Raw genomic sequence first — 19,397 nt, forward strand, 5'->3', positions numbered from 1 at the left:
GGGCGAAGTGTCGTTCTTGCATCTTAAAAAAGGTATCACGTCTTATTCGTGTAAAAAATAAATAAATAATCCGCCGAAAAACAAAAACAAAAAAAATGCAGTCTTCACTGAAAAGGACGACTTAAAATGTACATTTTATGAAAAGTTTAGACAAAAAATGATCAGATTTGGACTGTTACAAACAAACAAAACGTCTTTGTTTGTGGAGTTAATATTACAAATAGGGCAATAAATAGTTAAATAAACCCCTTAAAGAGAAAGTATTCATGTCAAGCCATAATTAGGCATTAGAAACGTATGGGAAAAGTACTTCAAGAAAATAGGCAGAAAACAATGATAAAAAAAAATTAATAATTTAATTCCAGTTTGTGAGAATTTGGACTTTTCATGTAATTGATGTTATTATTCTCCATTTAGTCTGAAACTTATCTTAAGATCCAAAAGAAACATATTTACTTTTTTTTTTTTTTTTTTTTAAATCAAGAACTGCACATCCACAACATGGTTGACAATAAAATATTGTAGATGGACCAATAGTTGAACCTCTAAATTTAATAACTTATTTTTACTCTGTTATGGCTATTATCATTATTATATGGCTATATTACAATGTTAATCATAAAAGCTTTTATTATGTTTTAAATTAAACAGATTTAGTTAAACCGGGGAAGGAGTCAATAAAACAGAATTTTTATGCATGAATAAAACAATATATATAAGAACTATCATCTATGGACTGCGATAACCACAAACTCATTTTTCTGCATCATGAAGACAGAAAGTATTTTGCATACAAGGCGTGGCCTGGCTCGAGTCGGCAACGCAGCTTCGGCCGTCAGAACCCCGTGAGTCACATGAGCAAGGGATGCAGGGGTTGTCATCCTCAGCGTTCACCTTAGCATCACAAAAAGACCAATTATTAACATCCGGCCATTGACTCTCACTCATACCGTATAACCTAAATGTTGGATTCCACTGGACAAAACCTACTCCTGCAGGTCTGTAGTAGCCGCTAACGCAGCTCTGACAGTTGATACCATCTGTGTTGTCACGGCATGAGATACACACACCGCCCCCTCGGTATTGGCCGTGGACGTCCTGGCTGAGTGATAGGTCTGCTACAGTCTGATTAAAGTAGCATTCCTCAGCCTTCCCGTGGCAGTTACACTCTAAAAGCAAGGACGGAGAAGACAATCGGTTACACCCGACTCAACTCCCCATCGTATGTTTGCCTGTAAACAATTCGTTTGTGTTACAGTCATCAACCTCCGGTTCATTCCTCCGTATAACTGAGGGGAAGCGGTGTTAAAATGATGCTTGTTGGAAATGATCATGGTCTTTTGTTTGTAATGGCTTCATCGACGCTAATGTGTTCACAGGTATTTTTCATTCAAATTAGAAAACGGGGGAGGTTTTATGGCCGTCTAAGTAGGTAGCATCTTTTCACAAATGTAATTTAGTGGCTCTAGTCCTGTAAATTTACAAGCAAACGCGCGGATAAAGAGGCACAGAGTGTTTGTATTTGTGAATGGCCCGGTATATAAAATGAAATGCAAATGTCATACTTGTGTTACTGCTGCGTAATTCTGAGGGTGCCGTTTCGCCTGATCACATTTTTTTTTTAAAATAAACTTTATATTAAAAGGTGTCTCTGGAATGCCTTCCCACAAGTGGAATATCACACAGCGGAGTAAATCTTGTTAGCTGCTATTTTAGATGTGGATGATTGTTTTGTTTTTTTTAAAGGGGGAAATCAAATTCACCCCTTTTTAGCCATCTCAGGGGGCGGCCATTTTGTCACTTCTGTCGACTGAAAATGGCATCACAACTGCTCACAACGACCAATCACGGCTCAGATTCAGAAAACAGGTCAGCCGGGATTGAGCCGGGTCCAGAGATGGCTAAAAATGAGTGGATTAACTCTTATTCCACAAACGCAATATTTATCAGAATGCCTTGTTTCAACTAGTGGGTTTGCATAGAACATATTCTTGAAAAAAATATGCTTCGGTTTATTTCCCCTTTAAAGCCATGAAAATAAAGATTTAATGACCCCAAAAAGGGCAAAATGTTGTTGTTAGAGTCGAAGGAAGGACCACGATAGTTTTCATGGTTCTGTTCTGTGCTGGAACGTCATCATCTGACAGACCATAATTTAAACGGCTGCGGTATTGGGTTGGACTTTTAAGGGATGCTCTGTGATTTTTCTGTAACCGTTCCAAGGTGTAAAGCGCCTCTCACTCAAAATGAGCTCATCCGCCATCCTAATGAGGACAAACACTATGTAAATAGATTTATATTGGTGCATGGATGGTGAGGAAACGGCTGATTAAAATGTGTCTTTCATGACAGTACTTGAAATTAGTATCACTACTAACAGCCCCTCTGGATCTGTAATGTGGTCGATAAAGCACAAGTGTAAAGAGCGGGAAAAAAAAAAAAAAAAAAAAGCAAGGCAAGCAAAATGTGATGCGTCAAACACATGACAAGTGCTAAGCGTGTCAAATGTCTTATAGAGTGTGCAAATGTGCAGCATGTATTCATGCACATTAAAAAAAAAAAAAAAAAAAGTCATTTATTGCCAAAGAATTTGACCCTCCACCCACTCTAACCCACCCATGCACATCGGCGTGTCGTGGGCTTATACATTAATGCAAACATCACAGTTGTATGATTAGCAGGCTCCGACTCTCGTCACACTGTTTACGCATCCTCAATGAGGCCTGCGGCACTCGGTGTTTGGTCACACATCAGGCCGGTTTGATCTCAAGATCGATAGAGTAGAGGGCCATGGTCCGGGTTTGATCTCGCGGTTGGCACCGCTGCTGTGTTCAGTCGCTGCCGGGCTTTGCGGGGTATTACTGGCAACGACATCTCCTGGACGTCAGCGTTCCCGTGGGCTGCCGTTCAACGGCTTGTCCAGTCCCAGCTTTTGATCACTTCTAACAAGGGTTGTAAAAGGGGGTGACGCAATGCACTTGACTCCTGCCATGTTGTTTTTTTTCCCCTTTAACATTGTGATCAGTCAGTGTTTAACTTCCGATGGTTATTTGATGCCTCAGTGGTGTGATGTCATGCTTGATTGGCTCAGTGATTTCCTTTCGTATCATATGCTAAACAATATGAAATTGGTTCCACTCATGTTATCGGTTTCTCAGCTGGAATTAAAGTCGGTATTCACCTTTTTGAAAAATAGTGACTAAAGGGCTTGGAAAAGTTGCCAAGTTGGCAAAACTGACTGATTCTGTGTGTGTGTGTGTGTGTGTAACCGACCGTACATCGCATGGCTACTTACTCTCACAAACATGTCGAGTGACAAAGGTTCCGGCCATCCAGGCTTGTTGGTGGTAACCAGGGCAACAACGATCGCAGCTCTCGCCGCATGTGTTGTGTTCACATTCACAGCTAAACTTCTGCATGAAAACACAGATATTACAAAACGGTGAAATATCTTGAAATTTCTAAGTAGCTACTGGAATCTATTAAAGTCAAAATCAACCCAAACATATTTTTTTTCAAGAATATATTCCCTGCAGGCCCACTAGTTGAAACACGGGATTCTGATGAATATTGCGTTTGTGGAATAAGTGTTAATCCACTCGTTTTTAGCCACCTCTGGGGGCGGCCATTTTGTCACTTCTGTCACAGAAAATTACATCACAACTGCTGACAATGACCAATCACGGCTGACCTGTTTTCTGAAACTGATCTTAAATTGGATTAACTCATATTCCACAAACGCAATATTTATCAGAATGCCTTGTTTTAACTAGTGGGCTTGCATAGAACATATTCTTGAAAAAAATATGCTTGGGTTGACTTCCCCTTTCAAATAGCTCGGAATGTCACAATATGGTGTCTTCTATACCTTCAAGTCCAATTGGCTAAATATCGTTTAGAACAAAACATCAAGCATCCAAGAACTCGCACACTTTTGATGTTGTCTTTCCGACATATTTTTCAGCACAAATAAGTTAATCAAATATGTGATATTGTGAAGATCTCAGCATAAAATATCTTTCCAGAACCAAAGTGTGAATGAAATGCGGCTCAACAACAATCAACTAAATGTTCAAATAGATGGCTGCAAAAGGTAATTACTGGAATTTGTAAGTGGTCTATCAAACAATAATGTATTCACAAGGGAGAGCAATAAAAAAGATCTTGTTTCCCTTTCCACATTATCAGCTGGTAACAAATGGGGTTCACTGCCACCTTCCTGAGAGGAAAGAAATCATAACACAGTTGGAGCACAATACTCCAATGGAAGACATCTGCCAATTTCGAGGCTTACTAATTCAATTTAGTACTTTCTGTAAATTGGTTGATGAGAAGAGGCTGCCAGATTGAACAGAGTACAATAGCGCATCACGGGCCAAGTTTGGTGATTTTGGCATGCGCCGGGTCCTCCCCCCACACTTTTATCTGAGACAAAATGCTGCAGCTCTTGGCTTGGGGCGGCTTTTGTGCTGAGCACGCATCCTAACAGATGTTCTGAGGACAATCAGCAACAAATCAGCTCACAGGTCTTCCTCTATGTCTGCCCTTTCAACATCTGCCCAGGACTTAACCGCAAGGATGGGTGACCGTGAAAAAAGAGCGAAATGGACTGCAAAAACATCCGTCAAACTATATTGGCCGTGTTCTTTTTTTGGGGGGGGGGTATTCTATTAAAATCACATTTTGGATTCTATTTAGTTTTCTGATTTATTTATTTATTTATTTTTTACGGTAGGTTCACATTAGGGTTTTTTTTAAAAGGGAATAAAAGAGAATATTTTCTGTATTTACCTTTTGCTACAATGGAGGCTAAACATGTTCACTGCAATATTATTGATGTTTGGGATAAAGAAAATGGCAGCCATCAGACTCAAGCCAACAAATTGTTTGGAAATTTTTCCCAAACCTGAAAGTCTCCCATGTTTGGTATTCCAGATGAACCACATTATTCTTCCTTTGCCAATAAGAAAAAATGAATAATGAACTATGGAGCATTGGTAGCATAGCGGTTCACACAGCCACAATTCAAGCAGAAGACGTGGGACCAAGCGTAACTCAAAGAGATAATGGGATGATAAAATGTAAAATAAAGGCTATTAAAATAATATAACACTCTCAACTGTGATAATTAAATACAGTACTTAAAAAAGTATTGAAATATTCTCCAATAACTACTGTGTGCAGCGATAGTTAAGAAAATGAATTCACTCCATTTTATGTATAAATTAATCATAATTAATTATGGACCAATGCATAATAATTTGAATACATGCATAGATTTTTTTTCCCTTAGACTTGGGGATATAAATGTATTTCTGTAATATGAGGTTGTGGTAGAAAGATCAGAAAAGAATGAGAAACAAAAAAAGAACTGGCACTCCATAAGCAAATGACGACATCATCTTGAGAGCGAGAGTAACACAATTGTCACATCGAGGTACGGCTCATTTCAGCCCGAGGACACGTGCGGGACAAGAGGCCACAAATGTGCGAGGAAAAGCACGAAAGATCAGGTGTCTGCTATCAAACACTCGACTGTTTGAACTGACGCGCCAGACAACACCTGTGTCCCCTGTAGGAAGAAGTTTGATAACAAGGCTGCGCATGAAAACCTCAAAGCCTGAGGCGACTTGATTTGTATTTTTCTTTACATGTTATTACAAGAGGGTTACGTTATGTTAAAATGTGAAGGAGTTTAGTGGGTTACCTTGGTAACACTGTGGAGTGGACAGGCCTTTGCGTGACCATAACAGATGCACATCCCTCCAACTGAAATGTCCTTAATGGAATAGTAGTACTGAGGAGAAACAAAATGAGAGCATTCATGAGTGTGCTGGCATATTGATGAGATGACATTAACCTTATAAAATAATGTGTCAAAAAAATGACCTTAAAGTAGAACCTTAGAAGGAAGTCAACCCAAACATATTTTTTTCAAGTATATGTTCTATGTAAGCCCTCTAGTTGAAACAAGGCATTCTGATAAATATTGCGTTTGTGGAATAAGAGTTAATCCACTCATTTTTAGCCATCTCTGGGGACGGCCATTTTGTCACTTCTGTCGACTGAAAATGACATCACAACTGCTCAGGGCTCAGGTAACGACCAATCACGGCTGACCGTTTGTTACCTGAGTCCGGAGCAGTTGTGATGTCATTTTCAGTCGACAGAAGTGACAAAATGGCCGCCCCCTGAGATGGCTAAGAAGGGATGGATTTAGGTGCTTAGCTCATATTCCACAGGCGCAATATTCATCAGAATGCCGTGTTTCAATTGGTGGGCCTGCATGGAACATATTCGCAAAAAAAATCTGTTTGGGTTGACATTATGTCATTCTAACCTACTTTTAGTGATTTATTAGTATTTGTGGAGCAACCTGGACCACCTTAAGATTGAATTGAGATTCATTGACTTAACCTTACACACCCCTCGTAAAGTATTGGAACAGGAAGGCCAATTATTTTATCTTTGCCGTAGATTGAAATGCCAATATGTGATAATGGATCAATCGTTCATCTGCTATAAACAAACTTTACTAGGGCCCAATAATTGTGTACGTGGGTTCTGATGTGACAGTCCTTTTCCCTCCTACTATTGAATGGCTTAAAATGTCCTCATAATGAAAAATGAGGCTGCCAAAATGTATTCAAATACACCTATACTATCATAAAGATGCATTACAACCTTTCTTAGGATTTAAAATCCCTTTCCAGACTGCCCACATGAGTACGATGAAACGAACAAAAAGCACAACGTGCCATCAGCCTCACCCGTCTCGTCACGATGGGATCGATATCTTTGGGGTCATGCAGTGTCAGCGTCATGAGGTCCGCGTTGAGCGTTCTGATCCTCTGAAACACCAGTCTGATGTAGCGGGCGGAGGTGAAGTTCAGCAGGGTCGTGGACGGGTCATCGGCACTGGGACGACCATTGATTAAAGATGTGTGGATCTATACGAGGGAAAGATGGATAAATAGTGACATGGGACAACTGAATGAAACTTAAGGCAAACGTTAAAGGCGCATCGAGTCTTTTACTGTGACGGATAGTGGCAGAGGTGAGAGGCCTGTTGGGTAACAGATCGGTAGGAGGGGAAAGGACAGTCACATCAAAACACACACACAAACATGCATCTACTGTGCTGGACTTTAAATCCGCTTGAAATTTTTTATCACTGAGTTGTAGGGATGTAACGATCAATCGATTCGATCAGATCAAGTTGCTTCAATGCATCTAGAAAATGATGTCTTGAAACGTTTTTTCATCCCAGATACATATCACATTTTGAATGTGTCGATCAAAGTATGCTTTTGCGCCAAATATCACTGCGTATTGTGTTTGTGGATGGCTGCAGAACCACACCAGTGCACAGAGACAAGCATGGTAGCAATGCTTTAAAAAAATCGAATCGAATCGAAAATCGGGAACTGAAAATCGGATCGAATCGGGGCTTGAGTGAATTCGTTACATCCCTAGTGAGTTGGCATTAGAAAGACACAGCATGATGAAGTCCAGTTCAACATAACTATATTAATAATACTATTATATGAACATTTTTTTATCGTGCCACTATGATGGGTCAAAATTAACCCAGTTTGGGTCAAAAATAGGACGGCCTGCTACTTGGGTACATTTTTTGTACATGGGTCAATTTGACTCAATTTTCAAGTTTGTTTTGTCCAAAACAACCCATTTTTGGTGATTGTTTTGTCTAAAACATCGCAGAAAGTTGGGTCAACTTGATCCAAATAGCGGGTCGGTCCATTTAAAAAAAAAATGTTTACCCAATTTTTTGTTTTGTTTTTCTAGTTCTTCTATCAGCCATCTCAAAAATGTGGCCAAAAGCAACATTTGGCATCTGCCAAAAAGTTGTCAATTGTGCCAAAAGTGTGCGTGTGGTGAGGAGGGGAATACTTGATGGGTGCAAGCTGCACACTTGGAAGTAACGAAGGAGATGGCGGTGTGGGTGTGAATGTGTTATGAGTGACACTGCGTGTGTGGGTGTGTGTGTGTGTGTGTTTGTGTGTGAGAGACATCGCCTCTGACTCATTATAGTTGCACTGTGATCAGACGGCTAGGGAGCTGTCAACCACAAGCGCGCATACACACATTCGGCACATTCAGACTCCTCCGTTACTTGCAGCTCTTGACATCTCCTCGCTCACACCCCCTCCAGTGCTCTCCCACAGGACAAACACACACGCACACAAACATATACAGGACAAACACACTGGGAAAAAAAACACACACACACAAACACTTGCACCCATGGGGAAATGTGCACACATATCCAGACAGGCGACTACAATTAGAGCCTGTGTAAGAAATGTAGGTGTGTGTGCGCGTGTGTGCGTGTGTGTTTGTGTGTGTATCCTGGAGCCTCCAGTTCATTAATGTCAGTTAAGACCGCTATTCCACTTTTAGCATACAAACATAATTGTAGCACGACAATGATAAACACTTGTTTTTTTTTTTTTTTTTTAATCGAGCAACCACTCTCTGTATAATTATTTCACTTATTTTATGTAAACTCTTATGTAAAAATTGCCTGAAATAATTATGGTTTTAATTATCACAAAGAAAAAGTTTGGTTTATCATTTCTTGAATGTCCTCTGCCCATCCGGCTCAGAAAAAACAACAACACAATTACCGTACTTCGTTCGGTAAATAATCTAGGAAAGGAAATCTTTAGCAAAAACAAACTATACATCGATAAAACAGACAACACGGTTAAGCAAAACAGAACAATAATTGGGCTTACGAAATGTCGTTTGAAGCAGTAGAGTGGCCTTGTCGCACTAATAAGGTTGGTTCGATGCCCATTTACCTCCACAAACCTTTTACCAGCAACCTTGGTGAGTTGCCTTGGATGGCAAAACTTCATTCCCTTATGATCACTATATTGTGCGCGACAGTCCTGTGCGCACAATGTAATAAATTGTAACACAAAATAACAAAATATTGAACGGGAAAAATAAAAAATAAAAATCACTTGTCAGGTCTTGTGGGCTGTAGAAGCTTCGAGGGCAAGTAGAAGTGAATGTAAAACATGCGGACCGCAATGGACAGTGTATTTGCAGAGAACTCATCTGTCAGTACCAATTTTGTGCTAAGCCATGTTTACACCAAGAGATACAGTTGGCGTTGGCGTGCGCTGCCACTTTAGAGTGCCTCATTGTCATGTTGTGAAACAACTTGGTGTGATGTACTCCAGCCACCGGAGGCTTTCAGCGGATCTATTTTAATGGCTCAAACATGTTGTGATGTATCTGTATGGCGTTAGATTGATGCCACAATTACGTCAGCGTAATGTCAAATACCGCGTACAAAAATGTGTTTTTTGCGTTCAAGAATGTGTTTCACGTCTACAAAAGGCACGCACAAGATTGTTTTTTTTTTTACGCTACACAATACGCCGATTGACGCTTCTATGCGATATTTGACGTAAAGTGTGAATTGTACTGCCTTTTTTTTTTTTTTTTTTCACTGTACCAACATGTTTGGCAGCTAATCAGTGGGAATCGCATCACTAATCATGGAATCCGTCAATCAGACTGTAACATAAATAATGTTACCTCTCCATTCTCCAAAGGGTGGATCTTAGAATAGAAAGATGTGCAGATAACTTCATCGTCCCTGGTGTATGACGGAGGTCCTGTCCTGGGATTCATGTTGAACCTGGTTAGGCACTCCGTATCTGTGAGGGCGAAGAACTGCCACGGTTCATAGGTCTCGCCATCTATTGAACGCTCCAAGATCCAGTTACCTGCAGAGGGACATATTTTAGTGCAATGGATGCATGTGAACAAAAGTATGACCTATATTGACAAGGTTTATGATATTATATTTCATTGCATTCCAAAGTCCATGAAGGTATATGCTGAATACTAACTAATCTTTGCCTTAACGGAAACGTCTGATTATTTTAGTTTTCAGCAACTTTTATGCATTACATTAGCACCAATTCTGTTGTAAACACGACATAAAGGTGTCCTGGCAGGGCCACCAAAGTTATTGATGACTGAAGTAGGTGATACAAGCCTAACTTGGCAATAACGTACACTATTCTTCTTTACGAGCTAGTGTTCCGTTAAAATTATTCTGAAGATTTTATTGGAGTGAGCAATTTGTTTGACATATTGTAGCTGAATTCCATCATTACATATAATGTAATTTGATTATTAGATTTAAAAAGAGTAAAACTGTGTTCATTTTTCTGAAATGTTTCACTGCGCTTGTTGCCTATCTTCCCGTGTACTGTTTGTGGTCCAGGTTGCTTGTCATAATCAAAATAACGCGGCTGGCTGCTTAACTAGTAATGATATGATGAAGTGGAACGCTTACCCGGGCGAGGAGAGTTGGCAGCCTTAATGATCACATAGGCTATCTGGAAAACCTGACAATATAAAGAAGATTAATGAGTCAAACTGACACATTTAAAGCAGACTGTATTTTCAGCACAGCATTATGTTGACATATGGATGATGACTACAGGTACGTCTCACTTAGGAAAGCGGGGAGAAGCCAGATGACCATTAGTGGCATTTCTTTACTACATGAACCTCTTTCACTTAGGAGAATAATCATTTCTCAAAGGACCGCTGGTGTTGGAGGCGCTTTTCTTGGATGTCTCTCTCTAGACTGGAACGTTCCAGTTTAGATCCCCATAATCCTATTAAAGTATCATTGTGCAAAATAAAGGAGTGCACACTGCCCAGTTACGTGAAAACATCCTTCAAGTGTGCTAAAGGTCGAAAAGCACTTATAGAAGCGCATCCATTGAAATGGACATTCAATGTTGTAAACACCATAAGTAGGCTGATATACAAGTCTAAACTCAATTCAATGCGAGTCTCATCTTTTGATGTGGGCAGCAGTGTCACATTGCAGGGATCCAAGTGGCTACAGTGTGGGAGCGAGCGCATTTCAGAGTAAGCTGATAGCGGTTACTCACAGCCGTTACAAAAGAGCGACTTTTACACGCATTCACATCAAATAGAAGGGTTAAAGTGTGTGGCTCATCTTATACTGTGCTTTTGATCCGACAAGATTCGGGAAAAGGGATTCGTTGCCAAGTCTACGGATTAACGTGCCGTCAAAAAAGCACCAACTGAAACAGTCTTCTAGCTTAGTACAAAAAAGTCAAAAATGTTTGTCTGGTCAGATACTAGTAAGCGTTTTTACAAACAGGCTGCATCACAAGTTGCATTGTTTCGAAAACGGGTGAACTGGCTTTTTGTGGCTCCTTTCTTGTTCACCTGCTGTATACTTTTTGTAAGAAGAAATTTCTTCTTTGGGAGGTTCTTAACACTGAAATGTTAATTTTGAAATAAATACTGTCACTGACATTTCAAACAGTGACAGTGCGGAATTGGATTTCATGTACAGCTATGGTTTATTCTAGTCTATATTTACATAAACACCTAGATATATTTCTGTACAATATTGAGGCACAATAATCAAGCCTTGCAAAGTCATACTCGGATGAGTTTCGTGTGGAAGAACTTGAGTCCTGACCCTCCACCCGAACTGGAACAGAAAATTGTCTGATAGCCAGGTCCCTCTCCTCCAACATCAGTGACATGGGACCTTAAGAATGTTCTCTTGGATGAATGGACAAATGGCACTGATACTCCAACATCTTGAACAAAGTTTTCCCAGAATACAGATAACTACAAAGGGGAGCTCACATTTTCATTATTGTTACATATAAGCAATTTGAAAGTACATAGTGGATGGTTGTTTGCTACATAGACAGTAGATCCCAAAAGTCTACTGGTTGATGCACAAATACCAAGTAGTCATCAAGAACTTTGAAAAAAATACCTTCATGTTCCCTCTTGTATACATTGTCTTTACAGTCAAAACAAGCCAAAGATACAACAGATCTTTCAATCAAAATGGGTGTTCTCCCAACCCGAGAGTCCGCGGCCAATGGCTCCTACACACGCAAATGTCCTTTGGTTTATGGGTCAATTCAAATAATGTTCAAATGCGCACAGGTCCAGAGAGAAGGTTAAATTGGTAGAAGCGTTGAATGTGAGCAGGTGGAAGGAGGAGCTACGGAGCCTACTACCAGACCATGGCTTCGGTTAAAAGGCTAACTGATAGAAGTTCGTCCTTAGGTTCGTGGACTTCATAGCTCGCCATCCTTAGGATTGAAGTCCCAAGCAGGGCACCTGGCCTGCATGGACCAAACAACCCCATCAAAAGTCAAATTCAAACTTAAGCTAACAAAATGCTAACAATAGGCTAGCATTAGCAATTAACAATATCACATTGACCACGTTTCTCATTGCAGAGCATAAGGTCCTAGTTTGAGATGTGTTAGCATGCTAATTCTAGAATGAACAATACTGGAAATAAATTAAATCTACAAATTAGCATTGCAGCTAACGCTAGCAAGTGAAGACTTCAAAACTCATCAGTTCAGTAGTTTTTCAGACAATTCACATAAACAGGTCTCCAGCACGGGGAAAAACACGATCTGGTTCTAAAGGTTTAACGGCAGCAATTTAAGTACCAGATAATCAGGTACATTTGGAACTGTTGAAGTAAATGAACTGACCTGCAGCCGAATGAAGCCAAGGCATCTTATAAAGCGCCTAGTTGACTGGGGGATTGGATGATTGCAATCATGTGCTAAGGTGCGTTGTGAGGGAAAAGAACGCAAAAATTGGGAATTTAAACCTACATGATATTTGCGTGCACATTTTAGCATTAGAGCAAAATGAGAACTTTGAAGGGTTTGTTTTGCTTCTCCAGCTGACCATTTAAGGCCTGCTGCATCCAGCGTATTTGTGTAGCCTGCCATTAAATGGACTGTGATGAATTCATGTTGTCTTTGTGAGCTTTGGACAAACAATTTGGGAGGAACAGCTGGTGTTGAAATATCACTGATGGACACATGCTACAATCTTTGTTGGCTTGAAAAAAAAAAAAACGGAAACATTCTAAAAATGTGACTTGGAAATTAATCATGAAAAGATGGCGTGACAGTTAATTAGGAGAATGACAACAGTCATATAAGTGAAGTGAGTTCTGGGATGCTAACATAAAAACAAGAGACAAGCTGACAGGTGCACATGCCACAAGACGGCCTAAAAATTTACTGTCACTGGAAATGTGTTAACATCTCACTGGACTAATAAAGAGGTTTTTGGCCCACTTCTTCATCGTGTGACACATCCAATTTTCTTTCTTGCCAAACTTGCAGGCAAGAGAAGAGCAGATATTCACTCTGGAGTCGTCTTATTGCCCTGTTTATGCACAGAGACATTTTGAATGCTGCAGTACTGCGCATAACAGTGTCGAAAAAACATATTAAAATAGGGCTTGCTGCATAAAAAATACAAAACTGAGACTGTTTTTATTAGTGTTTTCCACATCTGCTTTAGTAATGAAGAGATTGTAGAAGAGCCAGACAGAGAGAGATAAAGGCCTCTGGATAAAACATTACAAAAGGGAAATCTTCCGCGTGCATTTGTGTTTGTGTGTGAATGCATACACTTAAAGACGTTAAAAAAAGAAAACTAAAAACGTATGTGCCAACACAGCTAGCTTGGTCGGAATTCGGCTTTAAGCTTTGAAATAGTCTATTGCACAGAACAACAAATGCTGCAATCTCTCAAGAATGTTTTGCTTTGGGCTGAACTGTTGTCAAATGCAGGATGTCACCCCCTTCCCCCAAAAAGTTTCACGTTTTCATTAAAAACACTCAATTTCAGTCAAAGTTCTTGCAGAGGAAAAAACTCTTACTGTGATCATAATGCTCAGTTATGAGACTGGTTCCGTGACGATTTGATACCATCTAATGATTGCTGAAAGACAGCTACTATACTGATAGTACAGTCAGCCTTTGGAAGAAGGGCGGAGCTGATTATATTTTTAAGTCCCAAAATGTGAAAAAGAGAAGGTCTGGTCATGAAATATATTGTAACAGGTAGAGGTATAATGTTACAAAAATGTTATCACAAATGCTATATCCTCTGAGAATATTATTGTGCTCAAGACCACCGATCTGCTCGATGGCCATCGTAGCATTATTTGTGTACAGGAAATGGTGCTAAACCTAAGACAACTAGATGGTTGACTAATACATGTTTGATTGACAATGAGAATTTTCAGGATGAAATTCAAACATAATTGTGTGTGTGTTGTAGTATTCAAAAGTGTGGCCGTTAAAAGTGCTTTGACTGACAGCTGTTTTCAGGATCCCGAGCGCTCTGAAAGATTCTGCTCCCGCCTCCCCCAATCAGTGTGACCCCTGTATCATTAGACCAGATTCATCAAACTGTCCATGAATAATTTCGATAATAACTGCAATTTACCGGAATTTTTAAGTGGCTAGCTCTGGGACATTTACTAGCAATTCCACAGGCTGCATTACTGTATGTTACTGCTGTACCATAAAAGAAAGAGTACTCTGCAAAGTCTTATAAAAGCATCACTGTTGGGCAGAAAACTCCTTTGTCCAAATTTGATCAATTTTATATGATTTCACTAATCAATACTGTTGGTCAGTCCCCATGTGGGTCTGTTATTTTTACAAATAATTGACCAGTCTAAAGTGTTTCAAATGGGATTGCTCTCTTTGACGATGCAATGATTATGACTCAACATTCTATCGGTTTCCTGAAAACTAATGGTTTTGGAGACGTGAGAATTTGATCCAATGGCAGATATATATTTTGATAGATCAAAACGTCTTTGGACTCGGCCGACTTTGCTCAGCTACGTAGCAAAAAAACATTTAAATAGAAGCAGACTGTGCACCATAGAAAAGACAAAAGTGCCTTATTAACTCATTCACTTCCGTTAACATATTTATTTGTCTTTTCACAGTCCAGCCATTCAATCCTAGGAATTTATTGATATTTTTTTCAAATTTGTTATGGAAATGTCTGGCAGTGGATGAGCTAAAAGTGCTTACCTCATGTGTTGCCAGGCAAAGTTCACAGGGCAAGATTGTGACTGCCCCAAAGGTCAATTTCATTGTAGATGATGATGGCAGAAACAACTTGCTTTTATCGCTAACGATATATTGAGCGCTACTTGAGTTCAAAACAAGCTGTCTAAAAATATGTCACAATTATAAATGTGTGCATCACACATCCATCTAAATTAACAATATCCAGCACACATTCGCCAGCAACACCAAGGAGCAAGATCTAAAACGGCACTCGTTTGCTTTGGAAACTGTGTCATTAGAAAAATAAGAGTGTTGTGTGCATCAGCGATGGCTCAGGAGGTGGTCGCCAAGAAAGAATGTCTCTAGCATTAAAAAGCTTTTAAAGAATCTGTGCACGCCAAATGGAGCAAGATGATGATTGTCGTCCACTGCCAAGCCTGCAGTCAACTGTTATAATCAATCTTCAATCAGTTCTCTGTGGCGCTCTATGAAAGCTTGACAGGGACAAAAGAGGAGACGAAGGGTCACTGCACCGTGACCTGATATTAGAACTCGTGTCAGCTGTTTTGAAAGTAACCCAAACTTCCAAATACCCAATTGGGAATTCCTCAGTTTCAAATAAAAAGGGTAGAAATGTATGCAGTCGATACGAAAGAAATGTATTAACATGTGGCTCGTCATGGACGTAGTGCCCATCACAACATCAGTCATTGACAACACGGAAGCATTTATACTTCCCCATTGGCTCAAAGGGCAGAGAACTTTTGCATTATTTCGCAGTAATCTTGATTTATCACCGGTGCGTTTATCTGATCTGTCTGCTTGCACTGCAGTCACGTTGGCATATATACGATTCATATCTGATTCCTCTCCACTGATGATCAAGGCCCAACTGGGATCTGAGGACATCCGAATATGCGAGGAACCAAATTGGAATTGAGTAGTTTATCACATGTCGTATACAATCCGGGTTGAGGAAAGCATCGTACGACTGCGGTATCGTTTGTGAAAGTGTAAAAGTGTGCTTGTTTTCTACCTGTTTCAAGTCCAGTGTTATTGTCACATAGTGGTATTCCATTCCATTCTTGATGGAGGGACTTTGCCACCAACGGTTGGTCCCATCAATAGCATATTCTATGGGGTGGCGCTCTATAGACAGAGAAATAGCTGTAAACTTGAAAAAAACTTGGTATGGACAATCCAAGACACATCTACAGTGATGAATTAGTGACCAATTATATGATTATGAGCTCTCTTGAAGAAGTGTGTGTGTGTGTGTGCGTGTGTATGAGTGAGAGTCATTCTTACCAAATGGTTTCGCGCTGTTCTGATTGCAGATTCGACATTGTGGGTTTCTTACAGGCTGACCTGGTACATGTTCTACTAGTTTACAGAACATCTCTGGCCCAGATAGACCACACGTAGCGTTGGTTGTAATATCTGCCATGGACGCCAAGTTCAAAACAGCCGGGAATAAACCTGGGGAAAAAAAAAAAAGATAATTATCATTATAATGTAATTATAATTACAGCACATAGAAAAAAAAATGCATGATTGAATGATGAAGGGTACTGAAAACAAATTATAAGTAAGCAGAAGCATTTCTCGGGAAAAGTAGTCGCATACTTTCTTAATTAGCAATATGTGCACAATATATATATATATATATATTTGTTGTTACGGTATATTGTACTGAGGTGGTAAGAAATCAAACCTGATCATGAGAATTTTTATCAAACAACCAAAAAAATAGTAGAAAAGGAGGTGATTTATTTATATATTCAATGACTTTTTTATTCAAACTAAGGATAAACCAACTAATCCTAATAAGTAAATACCAGAATGAGATTCAATGCTCAACATATGACAATCTGGCAAACAACAGACAAACACATACTGTACATGACAACCATGAAACTACAAATATCTAAAATGTCTGAACAGGCCAAGTCGTACTTAAACAGGTGCCATGACATTAAAATATAAACACAGACACATAGAAATGAAGTCATGTCGTAAACAGGGGGTGGGGGGGGGAGACGTGTGAACCAGAAGTGGAGGAAAGGGGTGCGAGTGCATGTGTGTGTCCAGATGCGGACAGCTGCTGGAGCAGATGTCAACACCATTGAACTGTGAAGAACATTCAAGACATCCAAATAACCCCTCGTATAAATGTACATATTCTCACACATAAATCATGCTCAATATGATGTCCAATAAAAACTACTGTTAATGGCAAACATTAAAGAACTACCATAGGTAATGATTGGACCCTAAAATGACGACTTCCAATCGTTAAAACGTATGTGGGAGTAGTCTCATCCATCCATTTCATTTCATTTCATTCTCAGGGAATTGAATCGATCGCAACTGGACTGTTCTGGTGTCAGCCATTTCGTCATCAATTACTTTAATGGCCTGTAAAATTGGTGGACCGGCCGAGACATCCTTAGAGAATGTTAGCGAATTCTGAATACTTAATGAGTTGCGATGGAACTAGTCACAGGTCAAATCCCATTCACTCCCATTCCACTCATATTCCAATTTGTTTGTGGATTACATTTTTAATCTGTTTGATCTAGTCAGTGCATCAGGAATTGGATGTTTTTGTTATTTTTTTTTTTTTCTAATTTGTCAGTTCATGACCAAACCTCATGAAGTGATGGCGTCAACACTGTTTAGATATTGCGGGATGTAAAAAAATGTAATAAAGATTCTTCTGGCTTTCTGTCTGCATAGGCTGCCATAGCAACCTGCTGGTAACGTTCCATTTTGTTATCATGGGTAAAACCTTTCTTCACTCCCTTTTCATGTTGAACAAAAAGGTGGGAAAACATCGGGGACAGGGATCGGATTTCGAATCCAATGAATGTCATGCACACAATGACGTTTTGCCTTCAAGGTTCTTCACAAATCAGTCTTGTCTCCCTGCCCTAAAAAAAACCCAAAGAAACCTGCACATGTGTCAATTTATTACCCGTCTGTGTTGGAGAGTGCTAATAAGGTACCATTTTGTCTATTTAGCTCATTGCTAATAAGTGAAAGGTTCTGTCATTCGGACTAAAATACAATCGTGACATTTTTTTAGTGAACATAATGGATGTAGTATCATCACGTCACGTACATTGTCACATGTTTGTGTGCCTTGGCTCAATAACGATTGGTAAAACGGGGCGAGAGAATAGTGAGCCACGCCACTTGATCAATACAGTCACTAAAACAAGACATTAGTAATGGAGATCAATCTACATTAAAGCAGAAAATGTCCCCAAGGTTTCTTTATTACATTGCGCAAGGAAACACTGTTTGCGTTTTCTGTCATGAGAGGAGATGAGTCTTCATATTGTGTGTATGCTCCCCCTATGTGTGTGTGTGTGTGTGTGATGGATGTGTTATTGTTGAGTTTTGGGTCTAGATGTAAGCATGATGGAATAAAAAGGAGGTTGAAAAGGACGGGATCATCTCTCTGCGCACCTCCCTCTCCATCTGCCCCTCCACCCTGAGCACTTCAGCGTTACCGGCTGGGGAAAATATGGAAAGATTGATGAAGATGCCGGGATGGATGGAAGGATGCTCAGAGAACGGTCGTATTGTTTAAAAGGGTCAAGGCTGGGAGAGGAATGAAGGATGAGACTACTATAATCCTCTATACTCACACGTACAGTATATGGAGGATGTGAATGCATCTACATATAAAGTTGTGTGCAAGCTTAAACTCAAAAATGAAAAATGATTAAGAGCACTCCAAGTAAATTCACTTCATGGAAAAAGTACAGGAGTAAAGTTTTGTGAAAACTCAGAATCTAAACACAATCCAATTTCTCTGTACTGTATTTAAAAAGATTAATATAAAATACCCCATAGCAAATCCTTTAAATTACAAAAATCACTTTCTGAGACAATACTTGTACAAAGTATTAACCATACTAGCAAAGTTAAAGCGGTCAAGTCAACCCAAACATTTTTTTCAAGAATATGTTCACAGCAGGCCCACTAGTTGAAACGGGGCATTCTGATAAATATTGCGTTTGTGGAATAAGTGTTAATCCACTTGTTTTTAGCCATCTCTGCGGGCGGCCATTTTGTCTTCTGTCGACCGAAAATGATATCACAACTGCTCACAACGACCAATCACGGCTGAGATTCAGAAAACAGGTCAGCCGTGATTGGTCGTTGTGAGCAATTGTGATGTCATTTTTAGTAGACAGAAGACAAAATGGCCACCCCCGGAGATGGCTAAAAACGAGTGCATTTTGCTGCTTAACTTATATTCCACAAACGCAAAATTAATTAGAGTGCCGTGTTTCAACTAGCGGGCCTGCTGGGAATATATTCCTGAAGAAAATATGTTTGGGTTGACTTTCGCTTTAAGTCACATTTGCATATTCCTAACTGTAATGCAACTGTAAAAAGAAGTAAAGCGCTCTATAGAAACACACACAAAAAAAAGTCAAATTCAATTATTGACTAGTTTGATAATCACGA

General features: G+C 39.7%; 1 protein-coding gene across 4 annotated transcripts in view; it reads right to left on the minus strand.

Moving 5' to 3' along the window:
• The window catches only part of lama2 (laminin, alpha 2), a 111,061-nt gene that overhangs the window by 75,834 nt on the left and 15,830 nt on the right, over positions 1-19,397 (minus strand). For 3 of the 4 annotated variants that reach the window (XM_086019245.1, XM_086019243.1, XM_086019247.1), the window contains exons 2-10: positions 16,221-16,391; positions 15,949-16,061; positions 10,346-10,397; positions 9,577-9,767; positions 6,771-6,950; positions 5,708-5,797; positions 3,296-3,413; positions 991-1,169; positions 795-894 (exon numbers count right to left, since the gene is read on the minus strand). In XM_086019245.1, coding sequence (XP_085875371.1) covers positions 795-894; positions 991-1,169; positions 3,296-3,413; positions 5,708-5,797; positions 6,771-6,950; positions 9,577-9,767; positions 10,346-10,397; positions 15,949-16,061; positions 16,221-16,391 — 1,194 coding nt within the window. The remainder of the gene's footprint in view (positions 1-794; positions 895-990; positions 1,170-3,295; positions 3,414-5,707; positions 5,798-6,770; positions 6,951-9,576; positions 9,768-10,345; positions 10,398-15,948; positions 16,062-16,220; positions 16,392-19,397) is intronic. The other variant, XM_086019244.1, reaches the window with a different exon arrangement.

Source organism: Filicampus tigris, chromosome 20, assembly GCF_054856515.1.
Source record: "Filicampus tigris isolate MCC_2025a chromosome 20, RoL_Ftig_1.0, whole genome shotgun sequence".
Lineage (NCBI taxonomy): Eukaryota > Metazoa > Chordata > Actinopteri > Syngnathiformes > Syngnathidae > Filicampus > Filicampus tigris.